The sequence below is a fragment of the Saccostrea cucullata genome, unplaced genomic scaffold, assembly GCF_032062105.1.
Source record: "Saccostrea cucullata isolate Sc308-1 unplaced genomic scaffold, CSIRO_AGI_Scuc_v1 ctg428, whole genome shotgun sequence".
In the NCBI taxonomy this organism is placed as follows: domain Eukaryota; kingdom Metazoa; phylum Mollusca; class Bivalvia; order Ostreida; family Ostreidae; genus Saccostrea; species Saccostrea cuccullata.
In genome coordinates this window covers 90,111-110,998 of record NW_026928261.1, presented here as the reverse complement: position 1 = coordinate 110,998, position 20,888 = coordinate 90,111, and the positions used below count along the sequence as shown (strand labels likewise).

General features: G+C 34.3%; 2 protein-coding genes across 9 annotated transcripts in view; one reads left to right on the top strand and one right to left on the bottom strand.

Moving 5' to 3' along the window:
• Positions 1-1,413: 1,413 nt before the first annotated feature.
• On the bottom strand, positions 1,414-3,706 carry LOC134276947 (E3 ubiquitin-protein ligase TRIM39-like). Its single transcript, XM_062759223.1, has one exon. The coding sequence runs from the start codon at positions 3,684-3,686 to the stop codon at positions 1,704-1,706; it is 1,983 nt and encodes a 660-aa protein (XP_062615207.1). The 5' UTR covers positions 3,687-3,706; the 3' UTR covers positions 1,414-1,703.
• A 1,920-nt stretch (positions 3,707-5,626) lies between these two features.
• Positions 5,627-20,888, top strand: part of LOC134276955 (rho GTPase-activating protein 15-like) — a 41,850-nt gene continuing 26,588 nt past the window's right edge. For 4 of the 8 annotated variants that reach the window (XR_009994146.1, XM_062759238.1, XM_062759236.1 and 1 more), the window contains exons 1-2: positions 5,627-6,813; positions 18,647-18,874. Coding sequence is in view for 7 of the 8 variants with exons in the window: in XM_062759238.1 (XP_062615222.1) it covers positions 6,157-6,813; positions 18,647-18,874 (885 nt within the window). In the remaining variant the exon portion in view is untranslated. The remainder of the gene's footprint in view (positions 6,814-18,646; positions 18,875-20,888) is intronic. The other 4 variants (XM_062759241.1, XM_062759239.1, XM_062759237.1 and 1 more) reach the window with 2 other exon arrangements.

Genomic DNA, 20,888 nt, shown 5'->3' with positions numbered 1-20,888 from the left:
ACATACATTTTTTTCATTCTCGTGACAATTTAATTACTCTTTTTTTAAAATCCTACATAAAAAAGATTTCTTGCTAATTAATATAAAAATATACCGACTACAATGTATAATTATTAGTATTTTTTGAATTATGATTCAATATACCCAGTAACAAACTGAACTCAAAATAACAAAAATAAAAACAAAAAAAACATCACATACTTTGGCACATCTGTTTCGTATTTGGATATTTTCCTTTTTTTTTTTTATTTTCATGACCAACAAGTAAGGATTTTCATTATTACTACTGAGTAGCATAACACAAAGAAGATCAATGCTTACAAGAGGAGCACTAGTATGCAAAGATTCATAATTCATGAAAACTAAAAGTTTTTCAAGTTGTTTTTGATAATTTCAAACGCTGTGGATACCGTGACTGATATATTAAAAAGGAGATCAGAGAAATCAATTATTAGCAAGTTGAAACTCAGTGTACATAATCTTGCCATAGAAAAAGAAAGACATTTGTCTATATCTAAAAATTAATTTCAAGATTTTGTAAAACTTTCAACACAGCTAGGGGAAGTTGATTTTATTTGAAGATGAATTTCATTTTCTATTCAGTTTCCAAAAATACAATATTCATAGGTTAACTTGTCGTCACCACGTGATGTTGGAGAGCTGCAAATTTATACATGTGCTCGGTTACTTACAGTATTTGAGGGATCATTTCGTGCCAGCAAATACTGCAATCGGAATCTCTTTTTTACGGTCTCATCAGAGTATAAAGTATGAATGAATGATTGAACGGTCTCATCCGAAGGAACGGTTCCTAAGTCACACAGCGGGATTCGAAACCGCGACATTATATATGATCAGCTGATTCAGCTCCTTACTCCGCGACTCTAGTTCAAACGCTCTGACCACTGCCCTACCAACAGATCTTTTTTTAAATTTTTTAAACCAGACAAGGTTAATGGCAAATAAGTTGGAAGATAAATGGGTTTCAGTAATCTCGATTTATCCCAACCCTGAAAATTTCAAGGAATCCTTGTTTGATCTGCTTAATATTAGATATAAATGTTAGATTGCTTCGATATCTTCATATTGCTTCTCAAATTAACTGGGGTTCGAGGTATGGCGCCAATTGACTTCTATAGTTAAGCATTATTGCAGTTTCTGGATCGTTTTTCCTCTATCTCCAGTTCTCGGGCTCTCTTTTTTGAACAAATTCAAAGGATAAAAATGTTTTGTTTCCAACATATTTTATTGAGTACATCAAAAGGATTGAAAAAAATTCTATACAACTATGTTTCTACATCTTTAAAACAAGAAGTCAAAAAGGTTAAGTGAGACTAAATTAATTTAGTTAGTGTTGTTGTTGCCCGGTGAGACACCTTCCCTGTATGTTTGAAATGATAAAGAGTACAGAGATACAATTATTTCTTCATGTACACGTTCCTATAGGAGATGCTGAAAGTAACATCACTTAATGATACAACCTAGTCCTTGTTGCACAAGGGAGTACATAGGGTAAAGCACGTGATGATAGCGGATCAATATGTCTAAGTGCACAACATGCCATCGTACCTTTAACCAAAATGAGTATTTGTTCAAGCGAGAGAAAACTGAGGTTATATACGGACTGTTGTCTATATTGAACATCGACTCAGTAACAAAATTTAGATAAATTCGAAAACAATGACTGATACATTCTTAACGGTTCACAAAAGAAAAATCTGCAGCACATCGCTCCGACAGCTAGTCTGATCCAGAGACAGTGCCAGTGTGGTGTTGTCTTTCGATACACAAACGGCCTGGGGACTAATGATACCATCATGGCGACACAAAAATTCTTCCTTCAGTCTTCCATTCTCATCAACTCTGTGAACAGTGTCCGAACCCCACCCCGCGATGAACATATCGCCATTCGATGTTAGGGCCAGCCCACGTGGGCTCTTCATGTTAGCGTGTGTGTAGTGGAACCGTCTGTACACTGATCTAGTGATAGAAGTTACTCTATTATTCTGACTGTCGCTGACAAAATACGAGTTTCCAGTTCCATCAAATGCGACATACCATGGACGGAGAAACAAAGACTGCAAGTTCTCTTCTGGAGTTAGATTCATTAACTCTTCCCCTTTTCTTGAAAGGACTCGGACAGAGGCGGGTGATGCAAAAGGACACGTAACTACAAATTTATCCTCTCTGAAAGAATAACTTATTCCGTAGCAGCGTTCACTTATCTTCAGTTCTTCTTGCAAATTTATTCCAGCCAAGACCTTGAAGACCAATATTTTCATTTCCTCTGGAGCCGTCACAGCAACCACGTGATCAGTGAGGCACGTTGCGTCGAAAGGCGTCTGTTCGAGGAAGTGCTCCGACTTCATCTGAAACTGATTGTCGTAAAGCTTTAGTTTTTTGTTTCCTTTGTCACAAAGAAACCAGCCCAGTGAAGGCAGAGAGAGAATTCCTGTAATCAGACAAGCATTCTCGTCAGACCGAGTTTTAACTGTCACGGTTCTGTCAGCTGACCTTCGCTTTATCTCTGTATGTTTTGGCGTATACTCTGTCTTTCTGGATTTAGAACCCACCTGTTGTGTCTTCTTATTGTTTCCACTGCCATTCACGACTAGCTCTCCAACTGAAGTCAAAGAGTTCAGCACATCATCTAGTCGACTGTCGATTACAAAATTAACCGTTGGTAATCCATGCAGTTCTTTATATTCTTCAATAACTGTCGAGTGAGTGACATTCCTTCTTCTAACTTGTTGGAGGCATTGCAAGATGTGAACATCTGTACCATGATCTTTCACGTTGTCAAGCAATTGGTTTGTGTGTGAACATTCTGCATTCAAGGATTCTAATTTTTGAATGTCATGCTGTAACTTTTCTCGGAATTCATTTTCTATCCCAGCAAGTTTTTCTAAAGACTGTCGTTCGTATTTACTAAACATTTCATCCACACGTTTTCGAACACTTCGAATACTATTGCTTAGATTCAAGAACGAGTTATCAAGTTCACCGAGGGATGCCTGCGACGCCTGCAATGCGTTATTAGTGATCTGAAGGTGTTCCAAAGTATTTGATGACAACTCTCGAATTTCCCGTGACTTGACTTTAACTTCGTCATTAACGGTCTTGATCGATGTACAATCTTTGTGCTTCTCTGCGGCACAAAGTGAACATATTAATTCGTCATGAGTTTCGCAAAATGACGTCAGCGGTTGGAGTTCATGAGACAAACAGTTTGAATCAAAAATTATCTTCTTTGTTTCTCTCGATTTGACTTCCTTTAGATCTAGGATGGAATGTTTCATCGTAGTTTTTAGTGAACCGTGCACGTCGAGGCAATTTACACAGAGAGTCTCGCGGCAAGTGCGACACCATTTACTTCCGGTTGTTGACTTCCCCTTCCGGTTGCAAGAAGAACAAAAGATATCATCTATTTTCAGTTTATATACTTCAGTAAGGGCAGACACAAAGTCACTCGGTGGAAGTTGCTCAACCCAATCTTCGGGAGATTTGTTTTTGGTTGGCGTAAGCTGTTTACAGATTGGACACGAATATGCATCTAGTCTTGTACTTAAATTTTCTTTCAGGTCATTTCGAATACACTCTTTGCAGAAATCATGCAAACACTCTAAATGGCAAGGGTCGGTAAATTTTTTGAAACAAATTTTGCAGGTTATAAAGGCTGAATCCATTGTATCCGCTCACATTGATCTGTTAAAAATAAATTGAACATGAATATTGGATCGTTTACATGTATTTACATGTACATTGTTCTTCTGTAAAAACAGATATACACAGAAACCATACAATTGTCTCAAATGTCCATTTATAATATATTCCAAAGAAAAAAAAACAATCAGATTACATGCATATTGGTACAAAAAAACTACAAATATATTATGATCGATATACAACTCAGATTCGTTTCTTACTATATTAGTACATAAAGAAATTTGATTAGATTGATTATTGAGACAATCAAGATAGTTTTTGAAAATTTTCTTGACATTGTATGAAAATTTAAATAGTTTTAAATGAAGATGATAAAGTTATCGTTACCTCTAAATCTTGCACAAGACTGCAGATATACGATATACATAGGTTCCAATTTGAAAGAAAATCTACCGCAAGCGAATGGCGTGACGCTGTTCTAGTTATATGACTGGATCTTAATTCAAACACAAAATAATTTCCATTGAGTATGTACATAAAATCTGTATATGTACGTCGTGAAGGTACTTTGAAGAAAAGAGTGCACTTTAAAATTAAAATTTGGTTATAAAATGTGTGGAACATATTGATTTTGTTTTTTAAATTATATATAGATAAAATCTGAACATAAACCCTGGGTACTATATAGCAAAGAATATGCTTTATACACGTTATTTCCTTTCGGCGATGGCAAACATTGATTTCAGACAAACCAGGGGAAATGAATTTTAAAAGAAGTCAATAAAGGGCCAATATAAAAGATCAATAACCGATATTGAGCACAGCGAATTCTTCTTTATAGAAATAATGATGTAAAGTCACGCTCTGCTAAAGAGCCGGTTTTACTTAAAAGTGTCTTAAGATCATTTCTAAACACACTTTTATTAAACATTTTTTAAAAGACGTATATATTATATATATACGTGTTTTAAATCGTATGCACAGCATATCTAGAAGAAATCCCATGGGCGGATACCCGGATATAGGATTTGTGATTTCGGAGGGGTGGGGGGGGGGGTTACTTGAAAAACGTTCAGGCATTTTTATAGATCGATATGAAGTCACAAACCAGATTGCTACTCCGTAAAATTTTACAGGTTTTGAATTAAAATATACAAATACAAGGCCGTAAAAACTTTACGACTTTTAGTAAAACTCGGCACCGTAAGAGCTGAAACTTAAGTGGAAGCATCATGGGGCAGTGTAGATTCTAAAATGTTAAAATCATCATCCCCGGGGTACGTAGGGCGGGGCCACAATTAATAGGGAATCCAAGTTTTATATAGAAATATATTTGGAAAAATCTTTAAAAGTCTTCTTCTCAAGAACCACTGGGCTAGAAAAGCTTAAACTAATGAGGAAGCATCCTGGGGTATTGTAGGTTCTAAATTGTTCAAATCATGACCCCTGGGGGAAGGGCGGGCCACAATAAGAATTACATGGGGGTGGGGGATTTGGTAAAGAAGGGCATGGTAAAAGATACTCAGGTGAGTAATGAGGTCCCTGGGCCTCTAGTTATTTTTACAATATCAAAAAATTAAATTAAAAAAAGGAAACTGTGGAAAAAATCTACATCAATCAACTACTTTCAATTAACTTTTTAAGAGATTTAGGCCTGTATATAAATACATTTTTTGCTTGGATCCACACAATCTAAATATTTCGCGTTGTGATTTAATGCAACAAACCATTTTTGTTCTAATCAATTTATTTATTTATTGACAAGCTATTAATTTTTCTTTCTTTCTCTCTCTCTCTCTCTCTCTCTCTCTCTTTTTGGAGATAAATAAATGTAAAAGAAACAAATATTTTCACTCAGATTTGAACCGAATATTCAATGTGCGAGATAACAAACTAAAAAATAAATCGACCAATCATATACATCGTAACAAAAACTTTCGGAAAATAGTAAACAGCAGAGGGCGATGTCTGCCACTTGTGAACTTCCGGAATAACGAGTAGCAGTTTCCTGAACAAATTTTGTATCAGAATGTAGACACAGAGTGATACACACAAGATGTACAAAGTTTAAACGGAAAGTGGAGCGTGTAAATGATAAAACAGGGGACTTCGTTATCCGTGATTAACATCTACTGGTGCCCAATAACCAGCAAAGGGCCTATTCAGGAAAAAAAAAATCATAAACTTTCATTTTAGTTTCATTTCATAGTACAAAGTCAGAATAATTTCAAATTAAAACGAAATAAGACAAGCCCAAAGAACCTCAGAAAGCTTACAGATTTTTAATGAATTGAAATTAAACGTTTCAAGACCACCACAACCTTTTCGATTTATCAGATGATAACTTTTTTAGAAGTTGTGAGACAGAAATACCCTGTACACCGTGGTGTGCTTGAAAACTTATGAAACACCAAAGAGACAAATTTTCCTGTTCCTGTTAACCTAGTTTTTGAACATTTAAAAAGAAGCTAATTATAAAAACTAATCACAATGAGTTTTGATTTGGGAAACACAGGCTCGGATGATGAGGAATACGATCCGTATTCGATGATGCCTGTCACTAAACTGGTGGCCTTGTATGATTATTCTTATCAAGATGACGATGGTCACATAGTTCATATGAAAGAAGGAGAAAAATATCATTTAATCCAGAAAGAGGGGGATTGGTGGGAGGTGGTCAGAGACATGGGTAATTTGGACGATCTCTCGTTCTACGTTCCTGCTAATTATGTGCGTGTTGTTGACAACGGCGGAAGTAATGTGGATGCCACAACAAAAACGGATGATTCAGGACTTGAGAGGGATGAAGAAATCAGATCAGGAAATAGCACACTAGATGAAGAATCCTCTGACCTCTCAAGTACACAAGTGACTCCGGAAAAAAATGTCGGCAAAACAGAAAATGGAGTGGAGGGATTAAATAGCAAGATGGAGTCTGAATTAAGCAGTGAAGTAACATTCGAGCGTAAACAATCAACCACCTTCACAACATTCGGGAATCAGACCACTGGGTCTTTAAATCTGAACACTAAGGTTGCGGAAAACACAGGATATAGACGAAGTTTTTCTGATGAAGGAGATTATGTCAATTTAGACGAGTATAGAATTAATGCTGGACTGAACTCGGAAAGAAGGGATGGAACACAAGTAAGTTAATATGTAGTCATTGTATTTAATTACCTAAACAAAACATCTTATTATGAAAATGTATGAAAACATGGCAAGTGTTTATACTGTTGTTCTCAAACAGTAGAAGAATTTTCTACTTAGATATATTTATGTCCACTTGAAGTTTCAGCATACAGTAGTTATAGTGTTATAGACAGTAGTTAACTAGTTATCGTGTTATTGTACATTTTATAAAATGTACATGAAGGATGATCATTAAAACCTGTTAGTGTAATTAGTTAGTTAATTTAGGGATGAGATGAAACACTTCCTTTACAATACATAATGTATCATATAATTATGTCACACTGACAATATTGTTGTTTTTGCATGATGCATTCTGACTTTGTACAGAAGAAAACTAGAAGAATAAACTGACTGACCATTAGGGGCACTATTCTACTGAAAACATTAGTCTTTTGACCTAAAAAAAGGGGGTCTTCCGCAGGGTATATGGAGGTAAAATCCACCTGTGACGTCATTCTTTTGTTTGAGCGCTCCATTACTTTTAAGGAATGGAGAGTTGCAAATTTCATTGATAACGGAATTTCTTTTGTTCTTATTCTCCTTTCCGTGCCTCTACTGAGGAAAGAACTTAGAAAATTTTTTAGAAGAGTTTAAGAAAATTTAAGTGTTATTTATCACATAATGAAAATTTTATTGCCCATTGTGAGAATCGAACCCGGTATCCTCCGCTTTCTAGTTGGGTATTCGTTTCACTGAGCTATCGAAGCTGTTGCGAAACACTAGATTGGAATAACTTTTGTATACTTTTTTTCGCCTTACTTTCTATAGTACATAAATAATAAATACTATATATATATAATATCTGTTAACAGCGTATCATAGAAATATTCTTTATTTTATATTAACGAGTATTAAATAAAAGCATTAAAAAGGCGGATTTTACGCGGGTTAATATACTCGTAGCGCTCCATTCCTTAAAAGTAATGGGCCTCGGCCCTTTCGGGGCCTCGGCTCCATTACATTTAAGGAATGGAGCTCCACTCGTACATTAACCCTTACGTATTGTATAAAATTTCACTGCAAAAAGCTCAAAGCTTCTCAAGAAATCATGCGGAAAAGAAAGTGTTAAAACAGACAGAATTTATAATTTTATTTCCTTGACCTTTTGATCTCAAAATCAATAGGGATCTTCCTTATGCCACAGGGTATTGTTATAAAATTTCATTGCAAAAGCTCAAAAGTTTCTCAAGATATTGCATGGAAATAAAAGTGTTACTTACAGAAAGACAGGCTGACAGGTGGACAGAATTTCCTTTTACAGTGATTAAGCGATGGACAATTAATATAAAGCAGTTTATGCAGATATTTTTGGGTCACACAGGATATTTCAGGAAAACACAGGATGAAAGTAAATTTTTGTCAGCTAATTCCATAGCCTTCAAATACAGGTACAAATGATCCAAGGTGTGCAAAGTGATGCAGAACCTCCAATGAAATCTCTTGGTTCATGCAGCTTTTATGTACCCAAGTGCGATATATTTTCTTTAAACAAAATTTTTATAACTTTGAGTAAATTGAAATAGTAAAACTGAAAACTGGACACAGATATCAGACTACCACGGGTATCTAACGTTAGTCAGTTGTAAAAAAAATCATGCATCTGACCGAGGCATTGAATTGGTTACTGGCCCAATATGGTCTCGGATGTCTTTAGCGGAGACTGAAAATGGGGGAAAAAACTCAAACTTGTAATGAGATTTCTTAATTCTTCATCATGTTCATGTTGTTAGAAAAAAAATTGGTGTATTTTATTACGGTTTATCGAGATTATAACCATGATACATGTTGGAAAACTGATCTATAGTGACTTATCATGATTATAAATCAGATATCATATAGAATAAATGAGAGACAAACAAGGTCTGCATATTGAAATAACATTTTTGAAATCCAAGGGAGAGCTAATTGGGGTAGCCTAGGTTTCCTTAAGACTATTTGTGGCATTGTACTTGTAATTAATGTCTAAATGTGTATACCTGGTTATTACAGCATTGTTTTCAAACAAAATAGGCATTATGTCACAAACAAACATAGGTCTTATTTTTAAGTACATGTACTAACTGGTTAGATTAACTGCATTGGACAATTCATCAGTACATTGTTTTGGAAATTTCTTTGGAATGTCATTATGTGCATCTTAACTTTCATGAGCAAGAATGACCAAAGCGTCTATTAGTCATAACAATATATTTCCTGAAAGTGAATTTTGTTCCAAAAATGATCCACAGAGCAGGAACATTTTAATTTATATATATCTTGAAGAGCTTGACACAAATGTTGCTGAACACATGCTAAATGCACTTAGTGATCTATATCTATATTTGAAGATTCAATCACTTGTCCCTGTAGGCATGCTTCATCAAAATCTGTGGTCTGCAGGCTTTTTGTAGTGTTTCTTTAAGCTGTGCTCAATAAGTTTAGCAGATAAATTTTATAGGGAGGTTTGAGGGAGTTGAACTTGAACATATCTCAAACATTGATATCTCAAAATACCACACCGAAAAGGAAATCTTGAGCACTTATTCTTATAGAATTTTAGCCTTGGTATCTTGATCAAAGTCTTCAATACTTCAATTTTTTTGTCTTGAACCCAGGAAGTTAGAGGATTCAAGAACAATTAAGGTTTGACTGTATCAATTCAAAGTTGTAAATACATGTTATGGTGCACAGTAATACCTTGTTATCTCAAACGCTATGGGACCAAGAAAAAATTCAAGATATGCAAGTGTGCGAGATATCATTAATAATCAAGGGAAAATACTTCAAATATAAGGGGTTGAGACTTAATTCAAATTACTTCGGCATATTCATGGTATTCGAAATATCAGTGTTTGAGATATTGAAGTTCAACTGTATTTCAAAACATTATCCCCGAAGCCTCAATCCATATAGTCCAAAATTTCTGACATTTTCCAGGATTTTTTTTATCTTTTAATAAAGATTTGATATTTGAGATGCAGGAAAAACAGTTTAATGAGGTGGGTCAGAAATGAACAGGGAGGAAAAGTAAAACCAGAAATAAAAATAGTACGATTAGTATTTCCTCGGGCTGAATAGGGGAAAAAGTCAGAGGTCAATCAATTGCAACAAGATATAAGGACAATGTTTTCTTGGCACATCAAATATCAAAATCATCAAAAAATCCTGGAAAATGTTTGAATTATTTTGGACCTGTAGAAAATCCTTATGACAAACATGAAAATTTTCTAAGGTATTTGAAATGAATCTTTCAGATTTTTAAATCTAGCACCTGGCCATAGTGAAGTTAAATTGCATACAAGGTTTATTTTTGATATTCCACTGTTAAGTTTTTTTAGGCTGTGAAATTGATGCAAGTTATCTCCCTTTGTGTACATGTTTACTGTTTACATGTGTATTATATATCTACTTCCTGTTTTATTTTGCTTTAAGACTGAATCATACAGCATATAATGTGTACATTGATCACATATTTATATCACACTCCTAAAGAAAAATAATTTATTCATGAATGCATGTAAACTTGCATGTAATTATATTGTAGGTTGAAATGAAAAAAAAATGAAATGTTACTTGGTTTTAGAATTGATGAATATCTAAGATCACGTAAATAGAAAATAAGACTTGATGTCAGAAACTCTCAGTGTTTTTCGACCTGGGTCCAATTTATCACTGACTTAAATTATTATTTCAAGACTAATTTTTCTTAAATGTCAACATTAAAAGTTTTACAATTTACCTCAGAAATAAGCTATTTTAAAATTCTCAACAAATTTTTGCATATATTTGCAGTTGAAACTGGTGCCAAAATGCATAAACAATGCACTACATTGTCACTATTTAATTAATGCTTTTGAAGATGTTGGAATGCATCAGGCTACATTTTAAGCATTGATCAAATATAGCTTTTAATGGTTTATTTTGGTCAGTGTAAGTATTGTTTGCAGGTTAAAGTAAACCAACCCTCCCACTTGTTCAGTATACATGTTAATATGTGTTATTATAATTATTTGCTTATGGTACATGTAACCATGATAATGTGATTTAAACATGATCAGATGTTAAACATGTTAAAATTTGTTTTGAATTAATGTTGTCTACAATAACCTATATAATGTGTATGCTAGATATAGATTGCTGCATGTGGCTTAATGAAATGAATTTGTTGTATGTTAGAATTAGGCCATTCCAAGTTTTTCCTATGTTTAGCGTTCTCGTGCGCCTTGGTTTTTGACACCCCATGTCAGAAAAAACAAACAGAATCAGGAGTCCGAAAATTAATCATTAAGGTCAAAATTTATGATTTCCCGCAATATCTCTAAGTATTTGTATAATACTTCAATGATGGAATAGTTTCAGTATTTAATACATTGATTCTGCTGAAGTAAATAACTTTCTTTATATAAAAAATAGATAAATGAAATCATATCTTTTTAATTTTACTTATACACTTTACAAAAATATGTTTTATACTTGTGTGTTTTTTGCAAACTTTTAAAACATATTTGAGTTGATAAAAAAACTTGGAATGGCCTTATATGTAAAACACTCAATTTTCAGTATTTCCGAAAACTTAAAAAATGTTATTACTAAATATTAACAATACTACTAATATATATATTCATATACATTTTAATAATTTTGTATAGGTCATATCAGTTCCTTAAATGTGCATTGGACAGATTTAATTTAATATAGCATGAATATGATAGGTCTATAGTGAGCCTGATATGCATGAAAAAAATTGATCACATTTTTAAAATTCACGGCTGCACTTAAGATTTTAATTTTGAAATGGACAAAATCTATCACATGATAGATGTATACAGACATAATAAACTGTATAGTTGTTTAAACATAAGAGGTGTTCCCCAGGCTAGTGGGGATATAGATGTAACAGGATGTAGTCTCAATAGCTCCACTATTATTAGTATTAACTGACGGAGAGGAAACTAGATGTATATACATACACATCCCCAGTATTATCTGCTGGCCATTTCCTGAAAACATTTTGGATTTACGTGCGGGTCTTGTTGATTTGGGAGTATAGCAGTGTTTACGTTATTGTGACTTTGATTTTAATTTCGATTTTAATATTTTTTGCTGTGTGGATTTGTGAATGTTGTTTCTGTATGGATTATAAGTGAGATATGTCGCTGTATTATAATTTAGTTACGGATTACAGTCCGCGGACTTCAGACGTTTTAGAGGAACCATACGGCCAGGTACTGTACCCAGGTGTAGTGCATCCAGCCTCTGTAATTCTTGTGTGTCAGTTTGAAAGAGAGAAAGATTTTTGGGCCCGAATCTTTTAAATACCCTTCATTAATCCGATCCTTGTCATTCACCCTGCTTATCGATAAATAATGTAGGTAAATAATTAATGTTATCTTTCTCTTCTTGGGATAAATCTACAATTTGCTCACAGATATAGATGTACATGCAAACATTTTTGCATCAATTGCTAGAGTCTTGGCTTAAGCCACATGCATAAAACTATTGATACAGAGATGTTAAAAAACTTATCTACGAAAAAGGAAGTCACAGTTATAGATGCATTAGAGAAAAAAGATATGAAATACTTTTGAGGAAATGCTACTCCTATCTGACTGTTCGCAAGGTGTTTCCTTATTTTTCTGATTAAACAAAGTTTGTAGATAATATCAGGGGTGGGTAAGTGCTGAATGTTTTAGTCAGAGGATAGTTACACCAACATTATAAAGGCTTATATGACTGTGTCCTGTTCCACACATAGGGGACCTTTGCTCAGCTTAAGAGCTCTTATAAATGTGATCTACTTCAGTCTGCTGCAGAGTCATTTATCCTGCTATTTTAAATGTGTTAAAAAGCTATGTATGTTGATTGATGACTATACTCTTTATGTTCATATTCATGATATTGTTTACAATGGTTGGAGTGTCCTCTAAGTTATTTGTTTACAACCCTTTGATAAGTTTTTCACTTGTACTGGGTGGGATGCCACCAGTTGCTCAAGGAGACTGCACATTTAGACATGTTCTTAGAACCAAGGGTTTGTTGTATAAGAGAGGAATCTTTTTATCCCAATAAAACAAAGTTTGGGAATGTATTTAGGAATTGCCTTGTCCATCTGTCTGTCTGTCTGCTTGTCATGCAATAGATGCTGGATTTGGATGAAGCCCTTTCCCATGATCTTACTGCAATCTCTATTAAACCAAAATTGCATAAATGATGAGATCTAGGGATGCACACTACTTAGATAATTAGTTTAGTATGGGAATTTGCTTCTATTACTGTACATTTGTTTAGGTGAGGTCAAACTGACTTAACATGTATAATACCTATGTTTTAATTGCATAAAACTTTTGATCTGGTCACTCTCAAATTCATGTTGTTGACATGTATGAGAGAATCGTTTGACAACATATTTGGTGTGATGTATAAGTAAGGAACCTTAAGACCATTATGACCTTGGGAAAACTGAATTTGTTTCTCTTTCTTGATTAGAAGATAAACAATTTACTTTCCCGGAAAAGTGACTTCAAGTGTTTCTATGTATTACATATTGTTGCTATGATAAGTGGCCTCTAATCTCTTATTTCACTAGAAGTATGTTAGAAGATTGTTTAGCTTCTTGTTTAGGATATATAACTTTCTTGAGCTTTGTCAAAGGAAGAGATAGGGTGACCTGGGGAAAGGAAAGCCGGGTTTGCACTTTAAAACATGCAGTGTATGCATAAAAAGTTTTAAAAATGTTGAAGAGCCCAAGGCTATTTCATCATGTTCATCTGATGGCTTAATCGTGTGTATTATATGTTCATGATTTCAGATCCACCATACCTATTTAAGAGCAGTACTCTCAAATACTTCAGATCATCAAAAGTTAAAAGGCAGATGCCAGCCTTTACCCTTATATGGCATTTGTTTGTATGTGTGGGAGAAAATTTCTGCTTATGGTCTTTGTTAATTATATGACTGCATGTGTGTATGGTAGTAACTTATAAATTTATACTAAAGTGTAACTGTTAAGGTCTGGCAATTTAGTTTTGATTTGGTACAATGAAATTTTGTTTATTTAAGCTAAATGACAGATTTTGTTGTTAACAATAGATAAGAATTAAGGGAAATCAGTTATTTAAGTCCCCTACAGGTGAATCCAGAGGAGACTATAGGTTTCCTCTGCATCTCTCCGTCCATCTGTCTCGGTCTGTCCTACTTGGTTTTCCGCACTTTTTTGTACATGTAAACGCTTGCAGATATTGAACTGAATTTTGGTATGTGAATGTATATTGATGAATTACAGATCAAGTTTGAATGTCGTTGTGCTTCATTAATTTTTGACAAAATTATGGCATTTTTAATATTTCATAATCGTTTAAGATCGGGTTCGTGCTGCGCTAAATTCCAATCGTCAACATATATATGAAGCGAGAAAAAGACGTTGTTTACGGTAAAACCATTGAAAAAAAGATTTGAAGTGTGGATTATTTTATTAGGTTAAAGGCATTTCACAACCTCAAAATCAAGCAGTTTTACCTTGCATGGACATAACTTTTGCATATTATAAAACCAGATGCTGTCATGAGACAGTAATACCCGCATTATGGTGTTTGCCTCTAAATACACACTCCTTCATATTGGACTTTCCAAGGAAGAAGTCAAAATAATTCTATAATTATCATCGTACATGTATTCGTCAAATTGAACATAAAATTTTCAGGTGACCATATGGTCTATGAGCCTCACATATGTATTTTGAATACTTAATTCATTACCAGTCTGAAATAACAGAATTTAATTAATGATTGAAGTAAATTACTTAATTAGATCCAGATAAATATTTTGCCCATAATTTGGAACTTTTTAAATTTACTTTCTCAACGACATATTATTTTAGTACAAAGCATTTTTGATGAATTTATCAAAATGTGCAAACTGATTTTAGTACTTGGTCGGGAAAAAAACCCATTGAAAATACAACCGGATTAATTTGTCAATGCCTATCTCTCTCTCTCCCCCCCCCCCCCCCCCCCCCCACACACACACTCTCTCACTCTCACATTTTTTAAAAATAGACCTAGATGGCAAAGTTATGTTAAAACATAGTTTATTATGATAGTTTGAAATTTGTTCTTGTACTAAACAGTTTTACGTGTGAACATCTTATTTTCTACATTCACATTGGGTTTGCGTCACCCATTATCATATTTATAGATATCACCTCTCGTCACACCTCGGCCGATTCATACTGGCAACGGAATCAGCAAAGGTTTGTCGAATGAGATTATTTAGCACATGTATGCTGACGATACAGTGTGGTCAGTTAAAATCATTTGTGTTTTAATTGGATTATATGGATTATATTTCATGAATTCGTTGTCACGACCTATGACATTCGGTAAGTACAAGATTTAGTATAGATTGCATAAAAATAAATAAATGCAAATGGTTAGGTTGAAGTTCAAAAAGGGTCAAAGATCATCGCATGCCACAGTCGACAAATTTCACATTGTCAAGTTATCTCCCGTTGCGGACATTCAGTATATACAGGCGCAGATCTAGAATTTTTTTTTTCAGAAAGAGAGGGGGGGGGGGGGGGGTGTCACACCTCAGTCAAAAAAATCAGCCCAAGATTTCCTGAGAAGCAAATAAAATATAATAATAAAAACAATGATGGTGGAGTCCCTGTTTTCTAAGGGGGAGGATGTCCAAAGTCATTTTTATTCTCTACAGTACATAGTCTTATTTAAATAACTGCTAATTCCAGGGGGGGGGGGGGTGTGATCTCCCTAGCCACTGACTCCCTGTACCTGAAATGACAATTGATCTTATGACTCCATAATAGTAGAAAATTTTTTCATTTGACTATATATACATATTTTGTTTCCTATGTTTATGTATGTTTGTCTGTCCACAGAAACTTTAACCTTGCCCATAAGTTTTAAGTGGATTGGGCTATACACATGGCTTCAATATTTCATAGGTAAATTTCTTTTGGCAAAACCTTTTAATGGGTACCACCAATTTTGACCTCTTGATCTCTTGACCTTGGAGTTTGACCCACTTTTACAAGAAAAATACCTTAAACTTGGCCTAAGTTTTGAACTGGTGGTGCTAGGACTTTCATGCTCTAACATGTGTAATCATTGTGAACTTTCAACAGGTATAATTATTTTTGACCTAGACCTTAGAGTTGAACCCAATTTAACTTTAACCTTGGCAATAACTTTTGAACAGGTGAGGAAGTTCTAGGGATTTCTCTCTTTTTTCACATGTGTATTCCTTGTGACAAGACTTTCCCTTTGATACCAACAATTTTGACCCTTTGACCTTGACCTTGGAGTTTGACTTACATTTGAGAAACTTCAACCTTTGCCAAAAGCTGCCATAACAGTTGCTGTCACAACAAACAAACAAATTACTAAAAAAACACAGTATACATGTACATATTTTATATTCAACAGATATACATCTGGTCATATCTCTAGTTCTCCCTTGAATGAGACATGGTGATATAAATTTTAAAAAATAATTATGATAAGAGTTGAAAAGGTTGTGCATATTAAAATATACTAAGCTCTGCGGATGAATTAGATATACCAGTTTAGATATACCAGTTTAGCTTAATTTTGCTACCCAAAGCACCTTGATTAACTATTTATAAGCATACTGTTTTCTGAAATGTACTGATTTCTGTTGTCCATCTGTTTGTCTGCAAACTTTTCACATTAACTTCTTAAGAACCACTGGGCCATTTTCAACCAATTTACATTTAAATATGCAGGGGACTTTTTCCAACATAAATCTTCTTCTCAAGAACAGCAAAGACATTTATTGTCCCCCATTTTCACTAAGGTAGGGTACATTAAATCTCATTTGTTTGTCAATCTGCCCATCTGTCACAATAAATTTAACCTTGCAATTGGTCATCATGGTCGTATATTTTGAATGAGAAGAGACAGGACTTTTATATTAAACATGTGTATTAGTATTAAATGGGACAATACCATTCTAAATACACTATGATTTTTATTACCCATGACCTTGAAGTTTGACCTAATTTCATAAACAAATTAATTGCTTTGAATTAATCATTTTGAAAGATAAATGAAAGGGCATTCATATTACCTGTGATAAGACCTTTCCAAATGTATCATGACTTTTTGACTCTGTAACCTTGACCTTGAAGTTTAACTTAGTTTTCATTAATGTTGTATTTCCTTTTCACTGAGAAGAGATTCGACTTTCACATTTCAAGTGAACATTACCCATAACAAGTTGTTTCCCAACATGCTATGATTTTTTACCCCTTGACCTTGATGTTTTAACAAAATTTCAAAAGAGTGAACTCTCCCAAAAGATGATTAGGCTGCTGAGTAAAATGTAAGAGGAGTTCAGGGAAGAAGGGTCTTTTTGCATTAAAAAAGTCATTTTTCGACACCCATTTGACCCCCCAGGGCAAAATCAAAATTCCAAAACCTTACTGCACATCTACATGACACCACCAACCATCTCCCAAAAGATGATTAGGCTCCTGAGTAAAATGTAAGAGGAGTTCAGGGAAGATGGGGCTTTTAGCATAAAAAACGTAATTTTTCGACCCCCATTTGATCCCCTGGGGCAAAATCAAAATTCAGAAACCTTACTGCACATCTACATGACCCCACCAACCATCTTCCAAAAGATGATGAGGCTGCTGAATAAAATGTAAGAGGAGTTCAGGGAAGACGGAGCTTTTTGCTTAAAAAACGTCATTTTTCGACTCCCATTTGACCCCCTGGGGCAAAATCAAAATTCCGAAAGCTTACTGCACATCTACATGACCCCACCAACCATCTCCCAAAAGCTGGTTAGGCTGCTGAGTAAAATGTAGAAGGAGTTCAGGGAAGATGGGGCTTTTTGCATAAAAAACGTCGTTTTTCGACCCCCATTTGACACCCCGGGGCAAAATCAAAATTCCAAAACCTTACTGCACATCTACATGACCCCACCAACCATCTCCCAAAAGATGATTAAGCTACTGTGTAAAGTGTAGGAGGAGTTCAGGGAAGAAAAATGTGACAGACGGATGGACGGACGGACATGAGTAACAACAATATACCCGAACTTTCTTTAGAAAGTGCGGGTATAATGACATCCTAAAGAAAAAGGGGAAACCGGTAGGGGACATGTATTGCTTATGCAATACTCTCAGAATGTTTGTTATAGTTACCATGGCTACTGTCACATGAATGTCACATGGTTCTAAAAGATCCGTTTGAAATTGTATATATATTTATATCGGATTGTAAAAGGCCAGGAACTGGAACAGGAAAGTCAGTAACTGATAAACAATTCAATATATTGATTAGGATATGAATGTACTGTTAACCAACCATTAATTTATACAAACAACTTATATTAATTAGCAGTACTTCAGTTTGAAATCCCACAAGCCTGTATAGTATACATTTGGTATAGGCATTTTCCCCAACTCCAGTAATACTGCAGACATACTATTTTTTCCAAATAATTTGTCTTTTTTCACAATTGTACATGTGTTATAAAATGAAAATACACAATATGAGCAATAGTATAATGTCTAAAGTAACAATATAAGATAATTAACAGTTTGCAACTTTGCATACATTTATGTCAGCAAGTAGTAAATATTTAGATAATCATAATTTATGTGCCTTTACAATGACAGACTTGCTGTTAAGACCATTCTTAACCAGAAAGACAAGATTTAGCAACAATGAAATGTCTTAGTAAAATTCTTATATTTTAAACTTGCATACACCTCAAATGTGTATAAAATAAAATGCTCTTGTATATTTAATTTCAGGAGAGATTCTCAGAAGACCTTTATGCCAACATTACAGAGATTCACCCTGGGGACACACTCAAGACCCCAGACTCCCCACCCCCAACAACAGAGGGGAATTACTTAAAGACACTTTTAGGGGTATGGGATAGTTTTTTGGACCCGGTCACAAAGCGAATCTACTATGTCAACAGAGAAACACATGAAAGGACATATAAACCTCCACGTCCTGCAGATCGGCAAAAACAGGTGAGCTAAATAACCCTGTAAGCTGGACACCTTAGATAATTTACAGGCAATAATGAAGAGGTGAGCTAAATTGGCCAGTTTCTTTTCACCCTTCAAAAATTACAGGCAAAACATTGAGCAAGTATAGATAGTTTTCAATTAGGTCTGAATTTAGCAAGAGTTTCCCGTTGGCCCCCATATTGGAGGTCCATCTAGCGACCTTGGTTTCTTTAATATACCAAAATTACAAATTGAAGGAAAGTTCGTACATGTTATATCACACAGTGTTTTTGCCTATTTAGCAACAATTTCATCTTTACTGTCTTAATGTAGGAAAAGTCAGAATATCTGAATCCATTTAACTTTGTCCAAGAGCATTATGTACACAGAACGGTAAGAGGCTGAATTTGTTACTTATTACATTGTATTGTATGTGAAATCAATTTTATTTCTAGGTAAATGTTTTTTTCTGAAGACGTCAAAGTTATAATTTAAGCATTTTGAAAATATACTGTAAAATTCTGTTATTTTGAACTATGATATATCAGGGACATGTCATTTAAGTGATTTTGGCAGTCCTATCCACATTTTCTTCGTGTTTGTATACTTATTATAAATCCAAATTACTGTTTACTTGGAAAATTTGATGACTTGGAAATGTTGATTGAGAAATTGTTGAATGATTGATTGTATATTGTTTAACGTCCCTCTAGAGAATTTTTCACTCATATGGAGACACCACCACTTGCCAATGAAGAGCTGCAAAGTTTTGTTCTATACTTATGGCCATTGAGCAGTAAGGGATCTTTTTCGTGTCAGCACCTACTGCGACATGGGACCTTGGTCTCATCTCATGGTCTGGTATCCACCTCCCACAGTGGGATTCGAACCCACAAAGTAAATATCAACTATTACTTCGTGACTCTAGAGCAGACGCTCTAACCACTGTGCTTGGCAGTTGACAATAGTTGAATAAATAAAATATCAAAATTTCCACTTGTCAACGTAATTGATTCTTATTTATTGGTTTAGGAGACTGTAAATAGAAGCATGCAGTTTTCACTCACCATACTTCAAAATGTCCAAATTGTAAAGCTATCAACCCTTCAGTGTTACCAAGTTCACCAAGTTTATAGTACTGGGTTCTATCAAACTTTAAGCATCATCCACATTGAGTTAAATTAAGATATAGAGGTTTGTCTGTATAACAGCATTGAAAATTGACAAGATAAATAATATATGAATAAAAACTAAAACAAACCATGAAGTATTATTGATTTCACAATGTTTTGTTACCATATATTTCATGTACATGTATATGTATTTCATTTTAACATGTTTAAGATTTAATAGTTAATGTATACATGTATTGTTTTATTGTAGTATTTGTAATTTAAATATATACATTTGTGGTATCTCTCCATTATATAAACATACAGAGAGAAAATATCTTCAATTCTGTATGAAGTTTGTCAGAGGTCAGAGGTCAATACGTGACCTAATCACACGGCGCAATAATATCTACCGGTACATAAATTATAAAATGACCAGCTCTGCTTGCTTTTCATGTATAAAAATGAACAAAATAAGCAAGTAAAATGATAATCATTTCATTTACAATGTAAACAAGTATTTCACACAGTTTTTTGGCAATCGATTTATCATTAAACCTGTGTACATAGACAAACTAGGCTAGCGTTTGTTTACAATTTTCTTAACTTTTGTCAGCTGCACAGTCTCTAACGTTCATTCTTATTTTTTGGGTAAACCTTTGTTTAAATTTTCATGATAAACTATTATTTCATCTTTAAATTCTACTCACGATAAATGTGTAAATCTGTTGGAAAATATCGTTGCAACCATGCCATGAACAGCTGCCAAACACCTCACAGCGTTTTCGTAGTTCAATGTAAAGCTGTCGCCAGTGTCTCCGTGTTTATCAGTGTTTTACGGTAAGTACATGTATGCCTTTAGTTACTGAAATCGTAGAATGTTTTTGATCAAATTACAAATTAACTTGGACGGACAAGTGTCT

Excerpts from the sequence above, each read along its gene's own strand:
- LOC134276947 (XM_062759223.1), bottom strand. The coding sequence starts at position 3,686 with ATGGATTCAGCCTTTATAACCTGCAAAATTTGTTTCAAAAAATTTACC.